Source organism: Syngnathus acus, chromosome 15, assembly GCF_901709675.1.
Source record: "Syngnathus acus chromosome 15, fSynAcu1.2, whole genome shotgun sequence".
Classification (NCBI taxonomy): Eukaryota; Metazoa; Chordata; class Actinopteri; order Syngnathiformes; family Syngnathidae; genus Syngnathus; species Syngnathus acus.
The window spans coordinates 2,408,278-2,434,468 of NC_051100.1; the positions used below are offsets into that span (position 1 = coordinate 2,408,278).

General features: G+C 43.4%; 1 protein-coding gene across 3 annotated transcripts in view; it reads right to left on the reverse strand.

The window, feature by feature from the left end:
- The window catches only part of slc8a1b (solute carrier family 8 member 1b), a 60,296-nt gene extending 44,076 nt beyond the window's left edge, over nucleotides 1-16,220 (reverse strand). Inside the window, exons 1-4 of one of the 3 annotated variants that reach the window (XM_037270839.1) lie at nucleotides 15,778-16,220; nucleotides 9,812-10,705; nucleotides 8,349-8,513; nucleotides 6,350-7,140 (exon numbers count right to left, since the gene is read on the reverse strand). In XM_037270839.1, coding sequence (XP_037126734.1) covers nucleotides 6,350-7,140; nucleotides 8,349-8,513; nucleotides 9,812-10,654 — 1,799 coding nt within the window. In that variant the 5' untranslated portion in view covers nucleotides 10,655-10,705; nucleotides 15,778-16,220. Of the gene's footprint in view, nucleotides 1-6,349; nucleotides 7,141-8,348; nucleotides 8,514-9,811; nucleotides 10,706-15,775 lie in introns of all 3 variants that reach the window. The other 2 variants (XM_037270838.1, XM_037270837.1) reach the window with 2 other exon arrangements.
- Between the last annotated feature and the right edge of the window lie 9,971 nt (nucleotides 16,221-26,191).

A 26,191-nucleotide genomic window follows, 5' to 3' on the forward strand; every position in this document is an offset into this window, starting at 1 on the left:
TCATAAGAAGCTTGGTGCCGGCGGCGGACAGATTGTGTTGTTCTTCAGAGTGTGTGTGTGTGTGACAGTGTGTGTGTGTGTGTGTGTTTGTGGAAGGATTCTGAGTCACCACAATGGCTACTGGTAAATGAGCTACATTCTGTTATGCTGTTATATTGCAAGGTTGGGATGAAACATGCCAAATCATATTTTGACATCAAGATGAATGGAAATGCTATTAATCCATTCCAGTCTTTACAAAAAAATGATCAAAAAATGTAATGCATTTTTTATGGAATGTAGTTACAAAATAATCTGCACAAATGTTTTTTTTTTGCAGAGGATAAAGAATATGTCTATGAAAACTGTTATAGTGGCAGTCTACATGTGTTGCTGCACCCATTGTGTTCAAATCCCCAACATTGAAAGCCTTTAAATGTTGCCACATCGATGCTAATCATTAGCCTGCCAACGGGGGTTTTGTTTTTTATTTTCTTTGGCCACAACTCCTTTAACTTAGCTCTCCCTTGGCTCCACAATTGTTTGTTTTTACCCATAAATAGCTCGATGATTTACTGTTGACTACGTCTCTAACTAGTATGTCGTACATACACAAGGCACTTTGAGGATCTGAGCTTTAGCGCTATTGCTATCAAATCGCTAAGCCTGGGATTGTACACCCTGGCGCTCCTGCAGATCAGTTTACACTGCAGTAAGCGTGTGTGTGTTTCTTTGTGTGTGCGTGCATGTGTGTGTGCACGTGTAATTGTGTGTGTGTGTAAGATCTAAAATGCCATTTCCAGTCTTCACCTCCGATCCACCGCAGTGATCTGGGTCGCCAAGCGGCACAAATCAGCTTCTCCTCTGAGTTATCATCACTTGGTTCATCATCCTTAGCCGCTGTACATTCTCATCGACAGGAAAATGTCAGGACCATGTCGCAATCGCTCCGAAAAGCCAGCTTTGCTCTCTAAATGTCAAGTTCATCTTTATAGACAAGTTGAATGCAAATCATCCGATTCTTAAAGGACGGAAACCTTATCGACGTTAATACCTCAGCATGCTGATTAGTCACAAGTCTTCCATAGATTAGAAGTGACATCAATGAAAAAGGTGCTGACATAATGAAGAAAGAGACAAGTGTTCCTATTCAACTGTCGTGGCCTAATTTTTCGGTGAGAATTTCCAACCCCTGAATTAATAGATTCTACACCATGTTTTTGTACAAGCATCATTGGCAATGTTCCGTTTGGAGTGCTCATTAGATTGGTGCTCCTGACAAAGAAGGCTGAGCAAAGTGACAAAAAGTGCTTGTTTTACAAAGAGATTCCTCCCTGGTGAATATTCCCCACTTTGCAAAATGCATGTAAATATAGTCAGTCGCAAATGAGCGCAATCTGGAGTGTGCTTTCATCTCACTGAACAATCTGTGCTTTTATGTTATGTCGCCGCCAGGAGCACATTTGTACTCGAGTCCATTTCTGGTTCTGGCCTTTTTTGGACAAGCTCCTCTGGTGTTGTACATCGCCCACCAAACTATGCATGCTATGCTAACGTGCTGTAAACACACAATGGCTCCACAGTGAGGAAGAAAGGCAGGAATAGGTGTAACAATGCGCTAACGGCGAGCTAAAGTCAAAGTCAAAGTCAGCTTTATTGTCAATCCCTTCATATGTCAAGACACACAAAGAAACCGAAATTCCGTTTCCTCCATCCCACGGTGACGAGACATACAAGTAGGCGACACAAAACAAAAACAAGAAGGCACAAACCATAACGTGTATAGCTAACGACCGGCCGCTATGACTGCAGACTTGGTTCTGTGGAATCTCTCGTTTGAAAGAAGTGGAGCGAGTTGACGCAAAGGACAGAGCTAGAGCTGAAGGAGAAGAAAAGGATCTTATTCGTAAGAACAAGGCGCAGTCGGTGACTCGCTCTCCAACTGGAATGAATCCAAAGGAGAACAAAAGGGAGGAGGTTGAAGAAAAGATGACGTCCTACTAACAGTGAAGCAACATTTAGATTCGGGATTAAGGCCAGATAAACACTACTATTAGTTGGAACCCTAACCCCTAATTTCGAGCCCATCCTTAACTTGCTATCCAGACCATAATGGAGAAATCCAAGAACTAATATTGTAAAGAAGCAAGTAGTCAGTATCTTGCCCAACACTGCATCATACTCAGTTTCTAAAAAAAAATAGCTCCACGAAATACAATATGGAATGGAAAAAAAAACAACAGAGTGTTTTTCTCTCCTGCACTTGCTCGCCTTTTCTGCTCCGCATTCATCCTTTCCTCTGTTTCTCTGCATTGATTACTCTGTGGCACCTCTTCTTTCAACCCATTGATTTCACAGAGGCCCTCCTCGGTGTCAGCGCGGTACAATAAGCAACATGGAGTACGAGAGAGGCTCAGCCGAGTGTGAACAGGCTCACGACTTCTTACTACAATTTGGCCGCACAACGCTACCGCTGTTAGCGCCGTAACCCACGGCAACACGGGACGAATAAGACGGCATGAGGCAGACTGGGGGGTGAAAAACACACAATTGACACAAGATGTGTTTAATATTTGGATTAGTTGAAAAAGAGCACTGAAGAATACCGTTAGCGCTATACTTAGCGCTACACTTATTGTAAAAACCGGTTGTACCAAAGCCGTAACGGAGTTAGGACAGGGGTGTGAAGTTTAACACATGACATTTACTTCTCACACCCAGTTGTGTTGAAAGTAATTGCTGCTGATGGCATGGAGTGTCTTGATCGTGGGACGATATTGGCACTGGTATAACACTTGAATGGGTTCTGTGCGGAAGGCACAAGCGGAGGTCTACTGTTATAACTCTGGGGTGCTAATAAAACGGAAACAAGGATATTAATAAATAATACATGATAAATAATACAATAATAATTGTAAAATATATTGAGTGAGTTTTGGGGGTTCGTGGAAAAAAAAGTCTCTTCAAATTTTAGCTGACAAAGCAATTATTTATTGCTGATGTCATTTGTTTCATGCAAGCTTGACCAAGTGATAAAATCTCCACAATGGAAATTTCTTGACAACAGATTTTGATTGACTCACCCTGACGTCTCATAGTAGTAACCTGGGATTCCCTAAGTGACGATGATGATGAGCTTGCCAATCCCTTCGCCAACTGAAAACATTTGGCCACCACTGTAGTGCCCCAGTGACCAAAATAAAACAAAGATGGGCTCCCAGCAGCTGCCAGCCAAAAAAATACAAAATAAACACGAGCGCTACGCAATTAGCCTGCACATCGTCATCCATTAAAGCCACTTAGCCCAAACAGGCAACCCGGCCAGGAACTTTCACAAGCTTTTTATTACTTTGTTTAAAGTTATATAAGGATGCTACCGCTTTAAATTCCTAATTATAATCCAGGGGTGGCCAACCACGTCCTGCCCCAGGATTTGATCTGGAAAATGCACAAATCTATAATGTGAATTTCAAGGATATATTATATAGATCATTTTTGATAATTAATCAGAAATGACCTATTAATAAATTTTTATGTATCAATTGCATCACTGAGTCAAGAGTGTCGTTGAATGCCGAATAGGAAAGTAGTAATTAGTATTTTTACAGGAAGCTCATCAATGACACATACAAGTGTGCTCGCCCTTTCAGTTCTTATTCAAACAATTTCTCCCAACTGTCTTGTAACTTTGTTTGCATCCCAATTCTACAATTAACAATAAAAAAAACAATGAAAAATCTTTACCGTGGCTTTAAAATCCTCAAACCGAATACACACATATCCACATATGTGGATTTACACACGGAGGAACCCAACACTTGTGTAGCTGGTGAACATGCGTCTCAAAAGGCCAATCTGTGCTGTTTAGTGGAGTGTGAAGACCCAGTGTGCCGTGTGTGTGTGCTGTGTGTGTGGTGGTTGTGTGTGTTTGTGTAGGAGGGAGCCTCATTTGAATCTGCGCCTCGTTTCTCCTGCCTGTTTATGGAAATTGCATAAATGGCGCAGAGGAATGTGTGTGTGATTGTGTTTAGAGTCAAGAGCATTTTTCAAGCTCACAAGGTCCAAAACTAGACAAACAATTCGTGAGTGCTCCTACGTTGGTCTCGTCCGTGAAGTTCTTACAGACGTCATTAACAAGCATTGGCTACATGCGAGGAACAGGCTGCCAGTCCTCATCAGTGTGTCTAATTTCAATAAAAAAGAACCGCTGACCTACTTCTAGTACCAAGCCCATCTGGACCAGGTTTTATAGAAATGGAAGATGAAGTGTGCCGTGAGGTGCTCTCGATAAAGAGCCTCCATCAGGAGATGCCAGGCTTGGTGGAAAAAAGGCTGCAGCGTGAAGATTACAAATTCACATTAAAATGTGTCTATGGTCCCTTTAAACCTAGTAAAATCTTAAAATGAATAATTTGATGGATGACTGACGCCCCAAAGAACGAAAACGACGACACTCTTTGTGTGATTGACATACTCAACTCGTCCTCATTTGGGAGAATGGTAATCCGCTAAAGTGCTTAAGGAAGATATTTTAATTGCCATATAGGGCCTTTGTCGATGCTTTTAACAGACATGCCAATATGGGCCACTTGGGAATAAATAAGGCAGTCAAGAAAAAAAAAAAACTTTGGCCCACTATATAGACATGTTGCACTATTAATGTATAGCGGTTGTTATTCATGAGCCACCTTGCAGAATAGAATTAAACAAAGCCATATTTTCTACAAGTTAATATTCGCTAACATGCACGATAGCAATGAACACAACTACTAGAAATAATCAATGAAGTCAGAAACGTTGATGTGATTGGGGCAGCAGTAGCTCATCCGTAAGACTCTGGAATGACGAGAAACAGTGCATGCAGGGGTCTTAAACCGATAATCACCGAGCCAACACTCCAATCATGGACCGGTCGAAATACCCGTAGGCGTTGGACATAAACCAGCGAATGGTCACCATGGCGAAAGGTCCATCGGTTCAAAGCTGTGAACTTTATTGCGGTCTAGCAAGAGAGAGACGGGGGGGGGACCTTTACCGCAATGGCTGATTTACGATACAGGCTCGCCCACCATGCGCCAGTATAGAATCCCCGAATGAGCGGTTGCACAAAAAACAGGTTTCATGGTAAAAAAAAAAAAAAGACAAACGGGTTTTTGCTCTCCTGTTTATAACTTTAAATGTGAGCCTTGGGGTTTGTCCGAGGGTGAAGTAATGCTTTCCGAAAAAATACAATGTAATAATCGCTCCCGAGGGTAGGCGTGAGTAAATCTCCTTGTAATCAGTCAGTTTCAGTTGAAGTGACAATAGCACAATACAAAATACGTCCATAGGAGGCTTGGTCACTCATGAGCACAATGATTGATAAGCTTGCTTCATCACCTCATGCACAATGGAAACGCGTCAACCTAGGTAACTCGTAACAATTGTTTTTTGTCAGATAAAGAGCATCCGGTGGTAAATAACCGGTTCTTCTTTTTTGGGATGGCTAATGGCTAAAACAAAAAGCCCGACTGTTAATGATTGCCCCTGCAACGCTCCCGTCCGACTCATCTGAAAAACGGGTGTTAGCCTTTGGTGTGCGTCAAGTTGACGAGCTTATCGATCGGCAGGGCTGTTCGCAGGGTAATCCTCCCCGTGTGATTTATCGGTAACTGCCTCTGCTCTTAATTCCTCCCTGTTTAAGATTCGAGCAACAAATAACCCAGTTTCCCAACATCTTCAGCCCAGTGCCACGCGGCGGACGGATCCTGCTGAGCGTGCAGAGCGGGAGCGGGATCGATAAGAACCCTAAAACAGATTAAACAGACGGCCAGTGGAATCCAAAGAGCAGTGATAGATGCGAGCCACATACAGTATGGGAGTCGCAAAAAGGTCTTGGGCTTAAAAGTCTTAACCTATGGCAAAGTCAAGTTAGCCCATTTTCACAATGCTAAAATGAACATACTGTTTCTTATCTGTCTGTGGATTTTAGAATCTGAATCAGGATTGCCTGTATAACTGTACACAATTCAAAATCTCGTTCAGTTATCTGCGGCAACAAACAAACGAGCGGCTTGCTAGCAACACAAAGCGCCGGCTCGCAATTTAAGAAACTTTCAGTTCCGGCACTCTTAAGTCAAGGTACCACCGTACTGTACATTTCAACCCTTGGCTCAAAGTCCTAAATTGGACACCCTAAGTTAACTCATATGACCCCAGCTCTGCATTCAGCAGATCAAACCAATGTCCGTATGGAAACCGAAAGACAAAGGAGAGAGGACAGCTTGATAGAGATGAAGAAAATAGGTGTAAGAGTTGAGCGAACCATCGTTGTGACCACATCGCACCTCGCTTCTTCATCAACAGCATACACGATAGTGTGGCTACTCACAAGATCTCGTCGTTCTGGAACTCCAGTACGCCGTGTGCGTCCTCAAAGTCCTCGCCGCCGCCCCGCGCCGTCCCCTCTACCGTCTTGTAGGGCAGCGTGACCACGCCGCGGGCGCCCGACGTCCTCAGCACTTTCACCTCCATGGTGCCCACGCTCTCGCTCACGTGGAACGCGGGCTCCTCGAACGTGAAGATTCCGGCGTGGTCGTCGTCAAAGATGGTGACGGTGGCTGTGGCCGGCAGGCCCAGGCAGGCCACCGAGTCCACGTGGTTAGCCGACTCGTCCTCCGCGGGCTCCTCGCCTTCTGTCGTCAGGACTTTTACGTTGGACAGGTGGATAAGGAAGTTCTCGTCCTCCTCGAAGATGTCGTCATCGATGATTCCCACGCGGATCTCTTTGACCGTCTCGCCAGGTTTGAACACCACCACGCCCTCGGTGAACTCATAGTCCGAGCCGGCGTTGGCTGTGCCGTCCTCGGTCCGATACTCCACGGAAATGGTCTTGGCCAGGTTGCCGCCGCGTCGCATGACGTTCACTGCGACCGTGCCGCAGTTCTCCAGGCACTGGTAGGTGGCGGGTTCGAAGAACACCTTGGAAATCGGGTCATTGTCGCCGGCATCGGAACACATCTCGTGCATGCTGACGGCCTTGCGCGCCTGGTCGGCGGCGTGTTTCTTCAGGATGTTGCCCGCGCCCGTCATGAGTCGGGTGGCCTGGCAGCGATAGAAAGCCCGACTCTTTTGCTGCTGGCTCAGAACCTGGTAATTGGCCAGTTCTATTAGCTGCTCCACCTGGATACAACACACACAAAGGAGGGTTGGGTGTAATATGAGAGTCAACACTGGGACGATGTATTTATTCAGCAAAATTCTGGGGGACGTTCTCGTATTCCATGAAGTACGAGGCTGATAACAAAAGACGTACTTGTTTAATTTCACACTTGATTGGTGAGAAGGCCCTGCAGAGACCCAGCGATTTGTATACAAGCTATTAAAAAGTCAATTGTTCACAATCTGCAGCCTGTAAGATGCGCCACAAGATACGTTGAGCTCTCTAAAGCATTATAGCGTGGCTTGGAAAGTTTGCGAAAGGCTGTTCTGCAGAAAGATAAGATCATTCGGATTCTTCCCTTGCCGCAGTCCTTGTATTCCCCTTTGGCATGTCAAGTCAGATCATAAAAGTATCTGGTATAGCAAAGGTATTATGTCAGCAGATAGGATCTAAAGCAGTGCTGAGAGCTTAAATCATGCTGTGAAGACGACCTCACAAATGCGCTGGTACTGGAAACAAGACTATCTTGGGAGGTGGATGCGCTTGTAAAGCAAGAGAGTGAGGAAGATGCTACTATAAAGCAGAGGAGGTGAAACCTGGAAATAATACTTTGGACGCTCAGCTGAGAAAGCCGTGTAATGCCTCACAAAGCCTTGCATGATCTGTTTTAGGGCCTTATTAAATCTGTGAATGCGCCTAATGTCGGAATTCATCAGCATGGCTTACCGTTCGCTCATTGGTATAAGTTGATTGCAAGTCTTCTTCAGGCCAACAAGCATGGAAACTGTTTGGCTGCACACTTAGTGGCTTCCATTTTCTGAATATGATTGCAACTTTGAAACTTCTCAGAGCTCTAATGCCAACTGCTAAACCAATGTCTGGTTATCAAAGCCAAAAGGTAAGCAAAGCTTGTTGTGTTAGCATTGATTAGCATTAGCTAACCATGTTACCAGTGTCTCCACAATCACTACAAGAAGACAGTTTGACAAGTGGAGTTACAACTGTAAGCCCAAAATACACAAAGATATTTTAACAAGAGTACTTTGATAAAAAGCTAACCGATGGTGTTTCTCCTGCAAATAATGGCTTATGGTTTTTGGTGTCTGCCCTCGTTCGATCAGAACAAAGAGCCTTGTCAGGACCTAGTCAAACCACTTCTAACATTCCTCAATTATTGTCGGAGTGACGTAGACACACAACAAACAGCCTCGGGACAAAGAAAACTCACCTCTTTGTCTGGATGCTTCTGTTTGAGCTCCTTGAGAATCTTGGCCATGTCTCTACGGGTTTCCTCCTCGTCCAGGTCTTTCTCGTCTATATCCAAACCCAGCGGGCCGTCCAGGAAGTCGACTCCGTGAGAGTTGAGCATCTTGCCGTCCATCTCGATGTCCACCTTGAGGTGTTAGGGAAGCCAACTTTAAAAAATGGTGCTCAAGGGAAACATTTGATTTTTAAAAGTGAAAGTTTAAATGTAGAAAGTCAATACAGTAAGCAAAGTGAATAACAATTTTGGATGATGTAATGCGGATACAAATTCAGCTCACTTTAAAAGTTGATGTGTGTTTGACACGCTACAATCCAAAAACCAGCGCCACTGGTTTTCGTGCAAGTGGCTGCCAACAAATAATTTCATCAGGCAGAAACAAGTCCATCATCTGATTTTTATTTCATTTTGCAGCCGTCAGGGCTCTCGAGGTTGTACAGGCTTGATTGAAAATGACTTCCTTTTCTACTTGAGGCAAATTGGCAATTTAACACTGTAGGAATTTGCATATCGTCACCCTCCGAGGCTGCGGTTTGCTTTCTCGTCCTCGTCTGTCTGTACTACAACAATTGGGAGCGCTAAGCTCAAAGAAATGCCACGGGTCTTTTGAATGAAGACGAGATTCTTGTTTGGAAGGAAACTGAATCTGAACTTTTCATAAAAGAAAACCCCCTATTTTCAAAGCACTAAAGGATTGCGTTCACTGGCAAGATTCCCATCAAAAGAGTATTTGCTGACAAATAGGCACAACACAAGTAAGTTCCCTTTTCACTCTCTTAATAGTCAGCTTTTTTCTTCCTTCTGGAATAGGGGATGATGTTGACCTGGCAATTATCTCCCTTAAGATTCTATTTTAATGGTAAACAGTGGTACATTCCTTTTACACCACCTTAAAAGTCCAAACATTTTTAGGGGGGGGGGGGGGGGGTTCAAATTTGCCTTAAAAGGCATCTCAGTGTTGGTTTTCCAGTCTTGGATTTTCAGTAACGGTTTTGCGAAAAGAGTTTCAAATACATCGCAAGCTAGCCGAAACATTTTAGCATTGGTACCAAATGCAAGGATGGAGCCCGTTTACATGACCAGTCCTTGACGAGTTCTGATTTTATGTTTGGAATGGGAAATTCTGGGACTCAACTTCAGAACTCAGTCCTCCGGACATGGCGAATGTGAAAGTCCCTTCTATGCTTTTACTTTTGTTTACAGTTTCCAATGTGTCACGTCATTTTTAATGGAACCAAGTGAGTTGGAATGAGACACCTGTGACAAACATCACTGATAGCAAAGACGACCAAAACGAAAGGTTGCCTGGAGACGACGAAGACGAAACTGCCCGGTAAAATAAAACAGCGCTAGACTTTTAAAGATAAGCCTCTGAAGTCTAAATGTGTAAGAGAAGCTTTGAAGATGATGGCGAGCTCAAACTATACCTTAGAAGGAAGCGGCCGGTCGCCTTCGGTCTCGATGATCATGCCGCGCTGCTTGCCCGTCCTGTAGCGCTTATACACGTACTTGTAGAAAAGCAGACGTCGGTCGGCCACCCAGGCAAACACCACGCAGATTGGGAAGAAGAAGAAGGTAAGCAGGGCTTCCCACACCTGCACTACGCCGGGCGAAATGACCGACAGGATCAGGTAGAGCCAGATGTAGGCGAAGATGCTCCAGGAAGCGGTGACAAAGAACACCCGCAGGTGCTTGACCTTCCTGGTCTCGCCGTCAGGCACCACCCAAACGCAAAGACCGATGATGACGAACATGTTGAATGCGGCCGAGCCCACGATGGTGGAGGGACCCAAGGTGCCGGCGTTAAAGCCGTGGCCCACCACCTCTATAACAGACAGCAGGATCTCCGGAGCCGAGGAGCCCAGGGCCATTAGGGTGAGGTTGGACACGGTCTCGTTCCAGATGCGCACCGTGGTGGTGCTGGTCTCTCCGTTGGGTTTCTTGATGGTGATCTCCTTCTCCTGTGAGGTGATCACCTCGATGGACGCCATGAAGCGATCGGCGACGATGGACACGCCCAGGAACATGTAAACCAGAGCTACAAAGTACACAGTCGCCCGGGCTACTTTGTCGCCAAACGACGGGTTCATGGGTTCCCACACGGGCAGCATGACGCCGGGCGTGCACTCTTCTGCTTTGCTGCACTCTGTTTTATTAGTGGACACCGCCAACACTGAGCTGCCTAAGCTGGGCTCAGGGGGCGCACCGGCCAGTAAAGGCTGAAGCCTGACGAGCAGAACAAGGGCGATGACTGACAGCTTCGGGGCCATGTTGACGTCTGAATCGGAGACGCGAGGTGACGATCGATGAGGATGTTGAACCTTTAAGAAAAGGACACGGGAGGAGAAGAAGACTTGGTTAATGCTTCAAGTGCTTCCTTATGACTTTTAATTGGCTATAGTACTACTTGTTGCTTTAAGAAATCAATGCTATGAAATATAGCCTAGCTTAGATTGCCTCTGCAAAATTAATGCAGCAGTTCATTGGAGGCAGAAGTTCAAACATCAAAAGGCATCTTTCAGATGTTTGCGTTGCTTAAAGGGCGGGAAGTTCAAATAACTCGAAGATAAACTTGAATTGCCATCATTCGATCATATGCTTGTTATCCCTACTCGGCCCACGCCGAAATCTGCGGGAAGACTGCGTTCACCGATTCGCCGGCTGACTTGTGGTAAAAAGGTTTGCCGAGTAAATGAGGTTACAGCGTAAACACGTTTGGCCAGCGGTGATGCTGGGCTCTAAATTGTGTTTTCAATCTGGCTGGCAAGATAACAAACCTTGCCGTACAAGTCAGGAATTTACAAGCGCTAAGCAAACATGCAGTGTTTACGCCACGATGGATCGACGGTAACACGTGGCACAGGTGTCTCGACCTGTTTTTAAATGACAATTTCCAGGATACCATTGTGCTTAGGTCTCATAGATCACATTGGGTGTTGAAATAACGATGTATTAAACAGACGAGTGACAGTATATCACTTTAGGACTCGGCCCCTGACTGAACAATGGGGTCATTTTCTAGCCTAATAATCATGTTTAAAGCTCAGCGGTGCGCCACTGACGCAGACGGTTGGAGAGAAAAAAAAAAAGAATTGTCTCAAGTGAAGAAAAGGGATGAAAGATCCCAAGATGGCTGAATTATTTATCATCTCAAATGCCACACAAAGATCGGCGCGACCGCACGAGACGAGGAGCTGCTGCCGGATCAAGATGAGGTAACTTTGGCTTAAGGGAGCTCATGGGATTTACGCTTCACGTACGCATCATATCTGAAAAAACCTGAGATTAATGCATGTAGGACATTATTAATGTAAGGAACATCAAGGCGGCTTTTGTGTTATCTTGGGATGGAAAATGTGTGCTGATGAATTAGGATTATTTGCACGGTGAAAACATTGTGCACTTACGCATCGATTATTAAGATGTTGAGAGACTATCGATAATTACGTGGCTGCAAATAAAGCAGAAAAGTGTTGATGCACTTATCGATATTTGTTGTTTGTTTTCTAGCGCGCTAAGCGCTAATTATACAGCAAACAAACAAAGTTCTCCGTGTCGGGCTTTGTTATTGATCGCTTCCTTTATCTGCGCAAATTAGCTAGTTGGAGTTTTGTCGAGCTATAATTCCACATAATTTTATACGATTTGTGGTTAACTGATGGAGCTAAAAGGTTTACTTGATCAAAGGATAATGGTTTGAGTAGTTTTTCGAAACCTTTTTTCCTCGTAGGACAAAGAAAAATAGAAGGTAAATATTGAAAATAAAGTCAAATCTTTCTAAAATCTCGTTTTTTATTCTTGAGACAGTGACCTCATTGAGTGAATCAACAAGGCCCAGCCAGACACGATTAATCAACAATCGTAACGATCATTGAATCTATTATTATACTCATCCCAAATTCAATTACAAAACCTTCATGTTGAGCCAATGCATCTCCCTCATCCATGATCACACCGCGTCTCGTTTATTTCCTGCGCACAATAACTAGCGCGGTATCGAGCGGCAAGCAGAGCAAGGTGTTTATACACCCCCCCCGAACTGTAACTCATCAGAGGGAAAATACCGTAATTACAGCGAACTGTGGTCATCCGTTGTCACATTACTCTGTAACTATGGCAATCAAACAATAAGCAAAAGGTTTATTAATTTTATAGCTGCTGTTCTAACCAAGTCTGTACTTCATAATGGAAAGAAATGGCAATTGTTGATTGATTTTTATGCCCAGATGATTGTAAAAGTCCAGCAGACTCTTCTATTTGTCATACTTAAAATTCAATCAATAGACCGTGTTTACAATTTCTTGACAAATTAAACACTGCGTATACTCATAGCGTAATCCCGTTTCACAATGGGTGAAATAGAACTTTTATTATTTTGGGGGGTACATATTGGGTAAAGTACAGGAAGTGTAGCTGCCTCAAGCTCTACACACATTTTGATTACTCAGTAAACAAACAGTGCAGCTCAGCTTCTGGCTAGCAAGCAACATAGCTAGCGATATACTTTTGAAAGGACATTAAATCTTCAGTGTTTATTTCCATTTTAAGCATCATTAAATTACCACTTGTGTCATCTAAAAGCCATCCAAGATGAGTTTTAACAGAGAACAAACGTAAATAAATTACGAGCTTTTAATCGATAGACAAAGGGAATCAAAGTGTGCATTAGCAGGTAGCAGTATCAAGTACGCGTGTGGCTAACACTGGAGAGCTTTGACCCGCTGAATGCTGGCAGCTCCATTGATTTCTAATTGAAATATCACATTCCATAATATCCCCTCGCGAGCCGACATGAAAATATGCTGGGCTCGTGTTCAAAACGGAGCTAACTCGGTGAGGGGAAAAAAACAAAAAACGAGCTCATGCGGAAAAGAGCCAAAACGTAGCTTGTGTCACTTTGACACAATTAGCCACGATGTCAAAACCTAAAAGTTGAGATTCAAAGTAAACGAGGAGAGCATAATGAAATTAAAACAAATAAGAAACATAATTTATAAAAAAAAAAAAAGAAGAGTAATGGTGCGTATCATGAAATCGATGTTGACCTTGAGCTCTGCTTTTATGTCCCATCCAGAGATGACAGCAGTGGGGTATTTCATTTTGGAAGTCCAATGGGGGCACCCGAGGTGTCTCATTTCATGACAAGAACATTTGTCAGCTCGCTGTTTGGGCTTTACACACGCCTGCGGTTCCATCCATCATTAATCATCTTTTCTTTTATAGCCGCCGCTTCCGAAAACGATCACAGAATGGTCAGCAACTAGGAGGGTAAACACGTGCTAAAAATAGTATCCAGACATCAATGTAAGCATTAATCGGTTCAAGGTCCGGTCATAGCTGCACAGGTTGTTCTGTAATGCCATCGACATAACTTTTCGGCCTTTCCCCCGATTGGATGATGACACGTTGCGTTGGAGAAGTCATAAGTCATTGTGACAAACTATGAGATGGAGGACTCTGAAATAATTGATTCATTAAGAACCTGCCCCAAAAATGGTTTCAAGACGCACATTGTTGCTTTCACCAATCATCAATCGATTTGAGTCACATGTACTCACAGATTGCGAGAATGCTAATTCCATCGACACGCCATACCAGGCTGTTGCTCTCGCCTGCTAATTCCTGAGCTCGTTTGGATCGCTCCATTAGCAGCTAACATGTACGGCCGTAGTGTACAGTTTATCGATAAGCAACGGGATGGGGGGGGGTGTACATTTGGTATACACATGATGAATAAGAAATGTATGTTGTCGTAGTACAAAAACCAGATGAAACAAGAACGTGGCGTGAAATATGAATATTCAGACTAATGAGAATGTGCATGCATCATCTGTAAGCTGCATCATACTCCCCATGGGCTGGAGTACGCCATTGTTCATTCCAACAAGGATTGTCTAAGAAGATTACAATGCACGCATAAAAAATAAAAATGACAGCGTTTTGGAGATGTCCAGCAGCTGTGGCGGAAAAGCGGCTGCTGTTTTAGTCCTCATAAACTGAATTCTGTGTGTTTGCACTAAACAAAATCTCATTTTGTCGTGTAGAATATATCAAAAACATAGAATCAACATGAGAAGTAAATGCTTTTTGCCCAAACCCTATCTACTGGTTCTAATGGGGCACGGCTACACTTGCCCCAGCTACTTGTTGCTAGGCAGAGTTCATGGGGCTGAATCATGCCTGCCCCGTGGGCCACTGACAAATGGCCGCATCCAGCAATTAAAACTCTTTGAATATATTTTCTAGACTTTCCTTTCAAAAATCATCTTCCGGACTATACGGAGGCCAACATGACTCGCTTAGCCGCCATTTTTAGCCACGAGATCACACCGCCGCCACTGATCGGTGATGCTGAACGACCAATGGATTGAATTGCCTCATCGATTGCAGCTAGTACTAGTACCGTACTCCTCCTGCGGGATGGATAGATAGTACCTGTCAGCACATATCACATCATAAAAAATATCTTTCGAAAAGATGTATATCATTTGTTTTCCCGCCTTACTCAGTTCTCCATGAACACCTCCAATCCCTGACCTTTTTCCGTGTTTACCGTAAACAGCGGGTTTACACTTTTATGCACTGGCGGAGGCGCTCAAAGCTGTTCAAACAATCGTCTGCGTTGAAGCAAACATCCTCGTATTTGTCATTTGCAGCATCTCACGCTATCATTACGATCATTTCAGCTTCAACGCCAACCATTAGACAATATTTATGACTGGGGGGACATGAGGGGGGGGGCATAATGTGACAACCTAACACGTCACTGGCATCATGAAAGCATTTACATGGAAGACCGTGCAGTTTATTCCAATCTGGATTTAACAATGATTAAATTCTATAGGCGTGACATTCCCCCCCCTCTCTCTCTCACACTTTTTTGGTTAAATCTGCTCTGCAATCTAATTCCACAGATAGCCATCAAGCTTGAGGTGCAGTCAGGCAGGAAAATGCTTGGAAAGCCTTCCAGTGATGGACCGCATCGTAGTAGTAGGCGTGTGATAGCATTTTTTTCCCCAAAGAGGAGACTCATCTGAGTATTTGCAAAAAAGAAAAAAAAAATCGCTCAAATGTGATTGGGTGCATCAGTGGTCCATTCACATTTAGCGGGGGGTCCAATTTGGAGCGCAACTTGCACGGTAAAAGTCTAATTAAAAAGGGAGGGAATGGCGCAAGGACGTGCTCGGCGTGCGTAATTGTCACTCGTGCACAAAAGAAGAGAGAGAAAAGCCGGAGCCTGGAGCGCATTGAATGAAGGCTGAATGGGGGGCGTCGGTATACCGGCGGCTCCGCGCTCGGATGAGCCAACCGGGGGAACGGAGAGCTCATCCAGGTGTTCCGTTTCACTTTCAATTTGGCCCAAAAACAGTACGGTGGGAGTAAAAGTTCCTACCTTCCTTGCCGAGCTGTGATCCCAGTGGAGGTGAGCCGAGTGGAGGTGAGCCGAGTGGAGCTTCTCTTATAACCACCGAGACGGCGGACGGGGCCCCCGAGCGAAGGCACACACAAGTCTGAGGAGGAGGAGGCGGAGGAGGAGGAGGGGGTGGTGGTGTTAGTAGTGGAGGGGAGGCAGACCGGTCCGAATTCCCATGCACACGGGCACTTTTTTCTTCTTCTTCCTGCAGCTTCCTCGTGTGTTTGTTTGTTTATCTGTTGTTGGTGGCGAGAATGCGGTCGGCGTGTTTCCATGGAGCGCCTCCGGAGCGACCTGAATGACCGCGGCGGAGCTTCATCAGCAGAGCCCGCATGTGTGCTTGGGTTGGGACCGGAGTGGAGAGAGAGAGAGAGAGAGAGAGGCTCGTCTTCCTCATTCTTCCTCTTCCACTTACCCCCACCCTCTCTCTCTCTCTCTTTCGCTCTCTCTCTGCGTAAAGAGATCTGCGGAGAGAGAAAGGGGGGGGGGACAAGTGAGCACTCCTTTTTCCTTCACACGCCTTTTTTTTTCCTTTCTTACTTTCTCCTCATTGTCTTGATAACAGCTGGGGTCACATGTGCCAGCATGACGATAGTGACAGAGCATACAATCTTAATTGCACCATCGGAGTGCTTTTTGGCATTTTATGCAAATTGCAGCAAGTTAAATCATGTGGCAAAAACTAAAAGAACACGTGGGTAGGGGTAAAGGTCAGTAAAAACGGCTTTTTTTTTTATTTGTGAGAATAACAGGAGGATGCTTTTGCACAGGTGTAAAAAAAGAAGATGCAATGTGCATGCTAGGCCAGTAGTTGGCGATGTGACCAATTCTTTGTTGTTAATAAAAGTAGTCAATTCGGCTAATTCACAATAATCAATCTTAAGTAAATGTGCATGACAAAACGAGATTTTTTTAAAACAAAAAGAATCAACATATTGGTGTTTTCATATCGTGGCAACGGCATTTTAATATTTATGGAAAAAAGGAAAACATAATTTGATTTTTTTTTTTAGAAACGATAATGTATTATGTCCAATAATGTTTCTTCTATAAGTGCACCTGGAAAAAAAAGAAACTGGAGGATTACGGCCAGTAGAGTCTACAAAATCGCATGAGTGATCACATGACATGTCCACATTGCCGTGCCAACGCATCGCATGCCACTCTTCCTCTCTTTTTCACCTGCAGCCACTACTGTCTTATTGGGGGCAGCTGAAAATAAAGGAGCTATTTCAGGGAAAGGAAGGGGAGGGACGCAAGGCCGGGCCAAAAAAAAAAAAAAAAACAGGGCTCCTCTCTGCCCCCCCCCCCTACTCTTCTTCGAAGTAGCAGCTTTAACATGACACTGCTAAATGAAATTCAGAAAGATGACACAAATCGGCTTGAGGATAACAATATAAAAGATATGTGCCTTTAAAAAAAAGATCTGTGTTGCATGGTAATTCGGTGCATACACAGGGATGGAAATAGTAAGAGAGGACAGAGAAAATAGCATCAGAAAGACAAGCGGCAGAGAAGTGAGAAGACAAGGCCGGTTTATTTATAAAGCAGCGTTCACACCGCCTCGAGTGAACAAGTGAATTTGAGCACAACAATTCCTGCTGTGTATTTAAAAAAAAAAATCATCAACTACATTTTGTAAAGAACAAAATAAAATAAAGGTTGCAGTTTGAATGGCAAACGAAACAGAGCCAGCTGGCAAAGCTTTGCCGTAAGTCAAAATATGTCTGCTGTTTATTCACGCAGGGAAGCAGAGAAGGTATTAGAGGAACTGATGGAGCTTGGGAGAAATATGGTGCCGAGGCAAAAGAAGATGGAAAAAAAAAAAGAACAATCTGGAGGAGTATGACAGTAATAGGACTTGACGTCCATATATCTACGCGTGAAGGATAAAACGCTGCTTTTATTGTAATTGTACCCACGGAACAGACACTCACGTAATGTTGGAAAATAGCGACACGTCTGATGACGTTTTTATCCACTTTATCTGTTTTCTTTGCTTCTTCCCACTCTTTTCATCTTTTCATGGAATTGAACAGATGACCCCTTTAGCCAAGTCTGAAGAAAGTTTGTGTGGGGGGGGGCTTTTAGGAAATGACATTTTAAGCTCTGTTAACATATTAACACTGATTTTTTGGGGAAAAAGACAGCTATTATTTTTTTTATTTTATTTGTAATTATGTCTTCAAACTTCTACTATTATTAAGCAACCAGCTGGTAAAAAAAAGATGACATCATCATCAAAAGCGGAAAGAAAAGCCCATCCGTCACGTTCCCATTGATATTCAAACATGTTTCCTAATTTTGCCCACTTTTCCATCTTTTGTCCCCTTTTCGAAGTCTTCCGAGCTTTTTGTTCATTAGCAGCGGCTCCAAACACGCTTGACATTTCCGTGTGCTAATCAGAGGACACGTCCTCATGATGTTTCCGCTTAATCTCACATGCACTCACGCACACACACAGGCCGAAATGAGACAGACCCCGGGTCACCTGTGGACATAAAAAGTCTGCAGGAGAAAACAGAGTTGAGTTGAGGGCAGTCGGTGCAAACTGGACATGTCACACTATCAGATGAAAACGTGTGTGTGTGTGTGTGTGTGTGTGTATTCCAACGAGTAACAAGAATCAGTCAAATTAATACGTTTTTAGGCCCCAATCGGGAATACATGGGAATATTTCTTGTAACGGAGCATACCCATCGAGGCAAATCCGTCCAAGAACATTTGTCCAATTTCATATTTCTTGTCACATACGCTCAAGCGTGCTCACGATATCAAATGCTTTCCATCAAGTGACATCATCTGACTGCGAGGAACAATGATCAGCATATTACATCATTTTAGCAGTTTGAGCTAATCTTCTTGAACACAATTGCGCTTCGGGCTTCCCTGGCGTCAAAAAGGGTGTCTGGTTGCTCCGCATGTCGCAGCCTGGTGCCCGCATCCCGGGGATTTAATCAAGTTAAAGGCCGCCGGTCGTATTTACGCTGCACTTTGGTGCGACATTTCTCAAAATCAAGCGGCAGATTTATCACAGGCGAGGTGTGTCACTGCCTCAGGCTCCATATGAGAGATTTAGGGAAAGCCGGGAGACACGCTGTGAAATGATAATACGAAGTAAAATGGAGAGTAGAAAGAGGATCTGTCTCAAAGCACAGCCAATATGAATTTCTGATAGGCCACTAGGGAGGATAAGCGGTACGGATCACGAATGGTTGAATGACGGTGGAACGTGCATCACTGCCCCCTACAGGAATGGAGTGGAACAGTATTGACTGACACGACTTTCACTTTTTTTTTTTTACTTTAAACTTATACGCAATAACTTGTGATTTCATCCTTGCTCCATTCTGGTCATATATAATAATAAAAAATAAAAAAATCATAGAGCCATGGGGTCTCATCAATAAATGGATGTGCAAACCATATTACGAGCGGAGCGGCGCGGCGCGCCCAAGCCCGCCAAAAGAGACATTTTCCCAATTTCATCCCATTCATCCGTCGCCGCACCTGCTCATTTTGCCGAGGACAAGGTCGGACGCCCACTGTCAACCGAGCGCGCTCAGTAAATCACACGGGAATAAACAGCCTTAGCCCAACAAAAGCGGGGGATGGAGTCACCTTCCAGGCCGGGACTTTTACAGGCCAAGTGAGTCATCGTGCATGAAAGGACTGCAAAGTCTCCAAAGTGGAAATAACATTATGTCTTCTTCCTGGTTAAAAGGAAGGGATGTGCTTCATTTTGAAGGAAGGCTAAAAATATACATGACGGAAGACTATGATGAAGTGTATTTTGCCCGCCTCTGCCAATTTAGTTCATGTTGATAAATTCCGAAGGCAAGTGGCTAATCTGCTACACATGAGTGACTTTATTTAATTGAATTATGTTGGCATCGCCCCATTGTTTTGTGGTGTTAGTCGTATCGTACTTTGTGATTGTGTTCTTTCATTCTTAACGGGGAGTGATGTCACTGTCTTCATCACTACTGGCCACAAGATTAAGTAAACATTGGGTCGAGTTGTTTTTGATGACGGGTCCTCGAACCTCGCTGCTGTTCTTTGACCACACGTAATGGCTAAAGTGAAAATATTTTCATAATTTGGTGTATCTTATCTGGTTTAGTACAAATTTGATAGCCATTTGGGAATAAGGGGACCTCTGGGAATAGCCCAAGTCACTCTAAAATGGCCGCTTCAAATCAAAATGGGAGACTTTCCTGTATGTTTTCCGGTTTGGCTTCAGGGGACTTTTTGGTGAGTTTACTCTTGATGAAAAATTTCCCCAAATCTTAAGTAACATTGACTTCAGGAAGTGGATTTTGGAAATATTCTAGAGCCAATTTTGTCTTTGAAATGGCCTCCATTCATCTAAAATGGCCAGTTCAAACTAAAATGGACGACATACGTGTATGGATTTCAGGGTATGATTTCTTAAGATTTTTTTTTGTGGGTCTAAACTTATGTTTGACATGCCAACCAAATTTCATGTCGCTAAGTGAAACTGTCTTCGGGGGCTGAATTTCCCGATTAAAAAATGTTAATTCTTACGGTTTTGGTTTGAATTGGCATAGAGCTTCACTACATCAGACCGAGTTTTTTTTGTGGATTTTACATTTTGAAGAAGCTAAATAGGTTCACCCAAAACATCCTAATAAACCCCTATTCACATTTGTCTAGTTTATCATTAGTCACCGTCCTTTTAAGGCAATTAAACGGCGAGATCTGAATGAGAAAGGCACTCCTAAAGATGAGTGATGTGACTTCACTGCAGATAAGAAGCGGCCTTCTCTGTGCGGGAAACATGGCAGGAAAGCCAATTGCCACAATAAATCTTGTAGATAATTGTGACACCACTTGTTCCTTTATCTGTTTTGTCCAATTTTTTAGCAAGTTTTTTAAATTTGTATTCATGGAGGTATAGGCTAATCTCTTTGGAAACATTCTATACTGTACAGTACAAATGGAACAGCAGATTTATACTCTTCTCATAAGACTTAATACAATTGTTGGATTGGGAAAATTGGATGCATCTAATTGTCCAAAATGTCTTTAGAAGAGGACCAATTAATTAGCTAAGTGGTTTAGTCCAACTTCCGATGGATTTGTTTATTGATTACAAGGTGCGTCTAAAAACTTTGGTCAATAAAGTAAGTGTTCATTAGATTTTAAAAAACCAAAAAACATTTGTCAGTTGGTTTTGCTTTCCTTGCCGGATGTATTTTCACTCAAAGTGTGTTTGGGTGGAATGAGTGTTTGTGTTTTCCAGATTGTAACCTTTACCTGGATAGAAAATCTAAACCTCATTTTCAGTATTCATTTGGAGATAATGAGTCATTGTGTACACACTCGGTTGCAAACACACAATCACGCAAACACGCCTGCGATAACAAGCAATACCGTCTTTCTGTCACGTTTGCTTACTTCTCTCATTGGTGGAGCAGCCGCAATCTGTGAATGTGTATTTGTGGTTGCGACTTTTGATTGTCTCGGTCCTGTTTTTGTTTCTGGCACACAGTAGCAAAACATCTTAATAGTTTGCAGACACCATGCAGATTGGCTTTTTTTTTTTTTGGGACATTACAGCTCTTTTAGAGGGGACACTGGCGGAGCTAGATTGGGGGGCTCTGGGGGCAGTGAACCCCCCCAGCCCCAGAAATATGCTTGGACCGCCTAGGTACCAAGGTGGGTAACTGACATTTGGCCAAAGGAATCTTTTCAACATTTTCACTTGTCGCTTGTAAGGACCATATATTGATCAGTACTCATCAGTTTTTCTGAAAAGTAGTCAATTTTCAGCCTACAATTGAGCCTCAATCTTGTGAATTAATATGATAATAAAATTTTGTCATAACAGTCAATAGAAATTAAATAAATCACAGTTTTAATTAAAGGTACCCTTATCGGTTTCATCAGCGAGCTTTTCAAAAGCTTTCACATTCGCATTGCTTTGTTTTCTACTTTCCTGCTTTGGCATTTTCTCATTTCCATTTTAATACCAAGTACCGCATTTTGCTTTCCTTTCATTTCCCGTCTTTCCCTCCCTGGAACAAGCTGCCTAGGAAATTGTTCAAATCTGTTTCCTCTGACTCCCAGTTTGTACCGAATTGATTTAACAATGCCGCATTAGGGCGTTTTGTCATGCAAATGCAATTGTTGACAGGGTGAACGCGGTTCAAATGTTTGTCAAAAAGCACAACGGGGCTCATTGTTGGAAATAATTGCGGAGCAATATTTGGTGTATTTAACCCGCCAATTTGCATTGCCTTGACGATGCTCATTTCTGATTGGCATTGTCGAAGAGGTTATTATTGGTGCTGCAGTTAACAGTTGCGTATTGAAGTGCACTACATCATTAGGAGAGCAGCTGTCTCTAATATTTTGGTCATCTAAACAAAAGGGAGGTGCCTGCCGTGAAACTGGGGTTGAAATTTACTGAAACCATTTAACCCGGAAGGTACTAAAGGGGACGTGTTACGCAAAATTGACTTTTTAATGACTCGTATAAAAATAGTTGGGTCTGTGGAGTGCCTGCTCATCTATCAAGTGTGGAATTAAGAAAAAAAAAAAGCTAAATCTGCCTTTTGTGTCTGTAAGTGAGCCCTTCTAGCCAACTGTGACAGAACAGCGAGACTAATTTACATAAAACCAGTCTGTTTACACACCCAAAACATGATCAGCCAGGCTGGGTGAAGATTCAGCGCCACTTTCAAGTGACTGCTATTACTGAATACAGGGGTGCTCATTTTTTTTGCTACCCTGAGCTCTGTCTCGCAAGTATAAGTCGCTCTCCTGGTGGCAACACCTTAGCACCAACTTCTAATGATAGCTAGACTCACTATTGGTCCAGCAATAGGTCAAAGGTCGATTTGATAAAAAGGTGCTGGAATTCTTCATCCTTTGTGTCGAACATCACGCGAAAGTTGATGTAAATAAACCGCATAAATTGATGAGTCAACCCAGAGAGACTTACAGACGTTGTAAGTGGCCTAATCACAATTCCAATAATAACAATGACACTTTTGTCTTCGCCCTCCTTGTCTTCTTCCATCACTCACGGGCAGGATCACGATGAGCAATCCCGCCTCGCCTCGCCACTCTTTGTCGAGTCATTTCTCCCGTCACGTGTAATCACTCGGGCGACGCTGTTGACGACTTTGTCTCCGAGCGGGTTCAACTTTCCACGGATCGGAAGCGTTAATGAAGTCAACGTTTGGCTGCGAGCTTTAAAGTGAGATATGCTATATATATAATCACGCAGTTAGTTCAGAGTGACATTGTGACAAGTTGGCAAATATTGTATAAGACATCAACATTTTTTGTTAGGATAAATGAAAATAAAAATGTTCTTATTATGTACTATTAATTGTTGAAGAACTGAATCTGGAGATGCTTGCTTTTTAATGGACAGCCACACTTGGAATCTGAATGGCTCACTCGTCCGCATTATGATCAAAGATAAAAAAGATTTACAACCCTCTCCGGCGGCGGCGCCGGCGTGCAGGCATTCAAATGATGTAGGATGGAGTCATGTTTTATGTCACGTCAAAACCGGGACAGATTTACGGTATGTATGGCCGCTTGTCTTTGCGTTATCGTTCGCTGGAGATTGAGTCAACTGTCACTGCTACGCTACTAAAACACGATGATGTTGATCCCAGTTCATCATTTGGTTCAAAACAAACCAAAAATGCCAAAATGGGTGAATTTAACTCAAGGTAGCAGTGTACTTGAATATGCTAGCTTGCGCGTATGCTACACGTCACATGTTGTCTCCCCGCTAGCAGTGAGCAGTGGTTTGTTGTCAAAACAAGTGTAAATGAATTAATCCGCTCGACTGCCTTGTTGGTGTGCCTCGATCCGCGCCGCATACCCGACGGAGTGCGTAGGCGGCATTCCGTGTTGGTGTGCGCAAAAACACGTGTGCGTGCGTCCTTTTAATTGTTAAACGCTAAATGTTTGCGTTTCAAACACTGCTGCACATTTGTCCATGAATTTGATTGCGCCCTTCACACTAAAAAAATTCTTACAAAGTGCATCTTTTGATTCACGTGTAAAAACTGATGATTCAATTTCAAGCTTCATTATCCTCCCCATTTAAAATGACACACAATTATTCCTCCTCCTCATTATTCCGATCATCCTCCTCTCTGGGATCTTCCCAACCAGAAGCTTTTCTGCTTTTGACAGACACAGCTGGAAGTGAAGCATCACACGCAAATACACACTTCACTCGCACGAGGATGGCATCGACAGCTCCGTGATGTCGCACACTCCATCTCGTCTAAAAAGGGACCCACGGGGAGCGCCACATCCATGCCAACTGTCGTCCAATAGCGCTTAGACAGCGTCTCGGCATCTGTTAGCACAGCTCTGCGCTCTGGAAGACATTTGAGTGTTTTCCAAACTCAAATGTCTGGATAGGACGGGTTTGCCCAAAGGAGTCTTGGAAATTGGCGAAATGATCATGAAATGGCTGCTTTCAATCAAAATGTCGGATTTGGTGACTGTGACTTTTTGGGTAGGGTTAGGGTTAGGGTTCAATTCCAAGATGGCCTTCACATCACATGCTCCGTCCCTAACATTCAACAAGGAACGAAATGGTGACGCCAAACGACTATGAACTTCATAAGTCAAGTCTTTTGCCACTTCTTCATTTTCTTTCAAAACACACACACATTTCTTTCAGTTTCTGTGGTCAAAGGAAGTAACGTGTCCCATGGGGTCAAATCCGATAAAAGGAAATGTGTCGCAAGATTGAAATAGAAGCGTAAAAGAGGAATAAACCAAAGTTATAATAGTTTGGGATTTTACATGACTTCACATTCAAGTTTTTATTTCAGTTCAGGTTCGGGTAACCTTGGAGAACAATCAGCTCTTTGACAGCAACTGCAAGCGAAGCACGGACGACCAGTGACAGCTTTGACTTCTACAAGACTTGGATATATGCTCACACACGTAGAGTCAAGTGATTGGGGTCAGTGACAGGGGGCAAATGGAGCCCTCTTGCCTCTGTCCTATACGTTCCTCCCTCGAGGCTCCCTGAGATCCAGTGACAAAGAACCCTCAGGGGCCGCAAGTCGGCCGGAAGCTGACGCCTGATTGTTGACAGCGTGTCCCCAAGGCACAAACACTGACAACAACATGCAATTCTACTTCTTGGCTTTATTGTTGCTGTTGAGGATTTTCAGAAACAAAAAAAGAGCTTCAATACAGAAGTGGGTGGACGTGACTTTCATAAGAGGACACAAAAAACACAAAAAGTCGGCCATCTTAGGCAATACCCAAGGTTTGTACTTTGACAAACTCCGACTGGGCAATTACGGCATGTGGGCAACATAAAATTTCCAAGCTTTTTTTTTTACTTACGCAAGCTAGTCTGACATCAAACTTTGATGATCTTATTAATAGTTTGTCATAAAAAAAAAAAGGATACAGCAGCAAGAGCCTGTCAAGATAATAAAAATATTTTACAATCGTGGAGCACTTCATACACTACACCGTGTATATGGATATACCGACATACAACTATTTCAGAATTGAAATGGCATATTTTGGGGTGGCAGTGCCCTCACGACCCACCCTCTAGCTCCGCCAGTGGTGGGCAGACAGCACTGTAGAGACACAACAATTTTTGCGTCAATTTGTCTTTTTGGAGTCTGCACAAGGTGACTTTTAATGAAAAATCGAAACAGCTCAGCATCACTCTCATTTTGTGGCTAGAATAAGCAAGCTTCTCCTCTACTCTTAACATTAATAATCCACCATGAATTATGAATGAGACCTACTTTTAGACAAGGGCACTCATACTTCTATTGATGTAATATGATTAGAGACCCGGGCGCATTAAAAGAAATTCGTTGATAAATGCCGGACAGCAGTTTAAAGGCAGCACATCAGATAATTAGACGTTGTAGCCGGTGAATAAATTCATAAGTATTTTTACAAGACTCCTGCTCTCTTTAAGATAACAACTTCATCTCTTTGACATTCAGTCAACGAAGTGCAATTTTTGAAACACCCACGCAAGCAAATTCATCTGCCTTGCATCGAGATGTTTTTGTCAGACTGATAGCTTTCGTTTACAAATAGAGCCAGAGTGACAAGGAGCAAAATTAAGACATTAACTGAGAACGATGCAAAGTTTGTGGGAAAAAAACATCACTTTTCTCCTCCGAGATGTCTTTTTCTTATCAGATTCTTTTTTTTTTTGTTGAAAGGATTGATCTTATCTATTCCTGGATCGCTCCTCACATGTGATGTGACAGCAAAGGACAACAATAAAACAAGTCCGACTGCATTAACACTTGTTTGTTTTTTTCCTCATTGTTTTTACTCAGACCAAGAAAATAGCATTACCTCCGCCAAGGTGGTTGTGTTGTCATTCGACAATGTT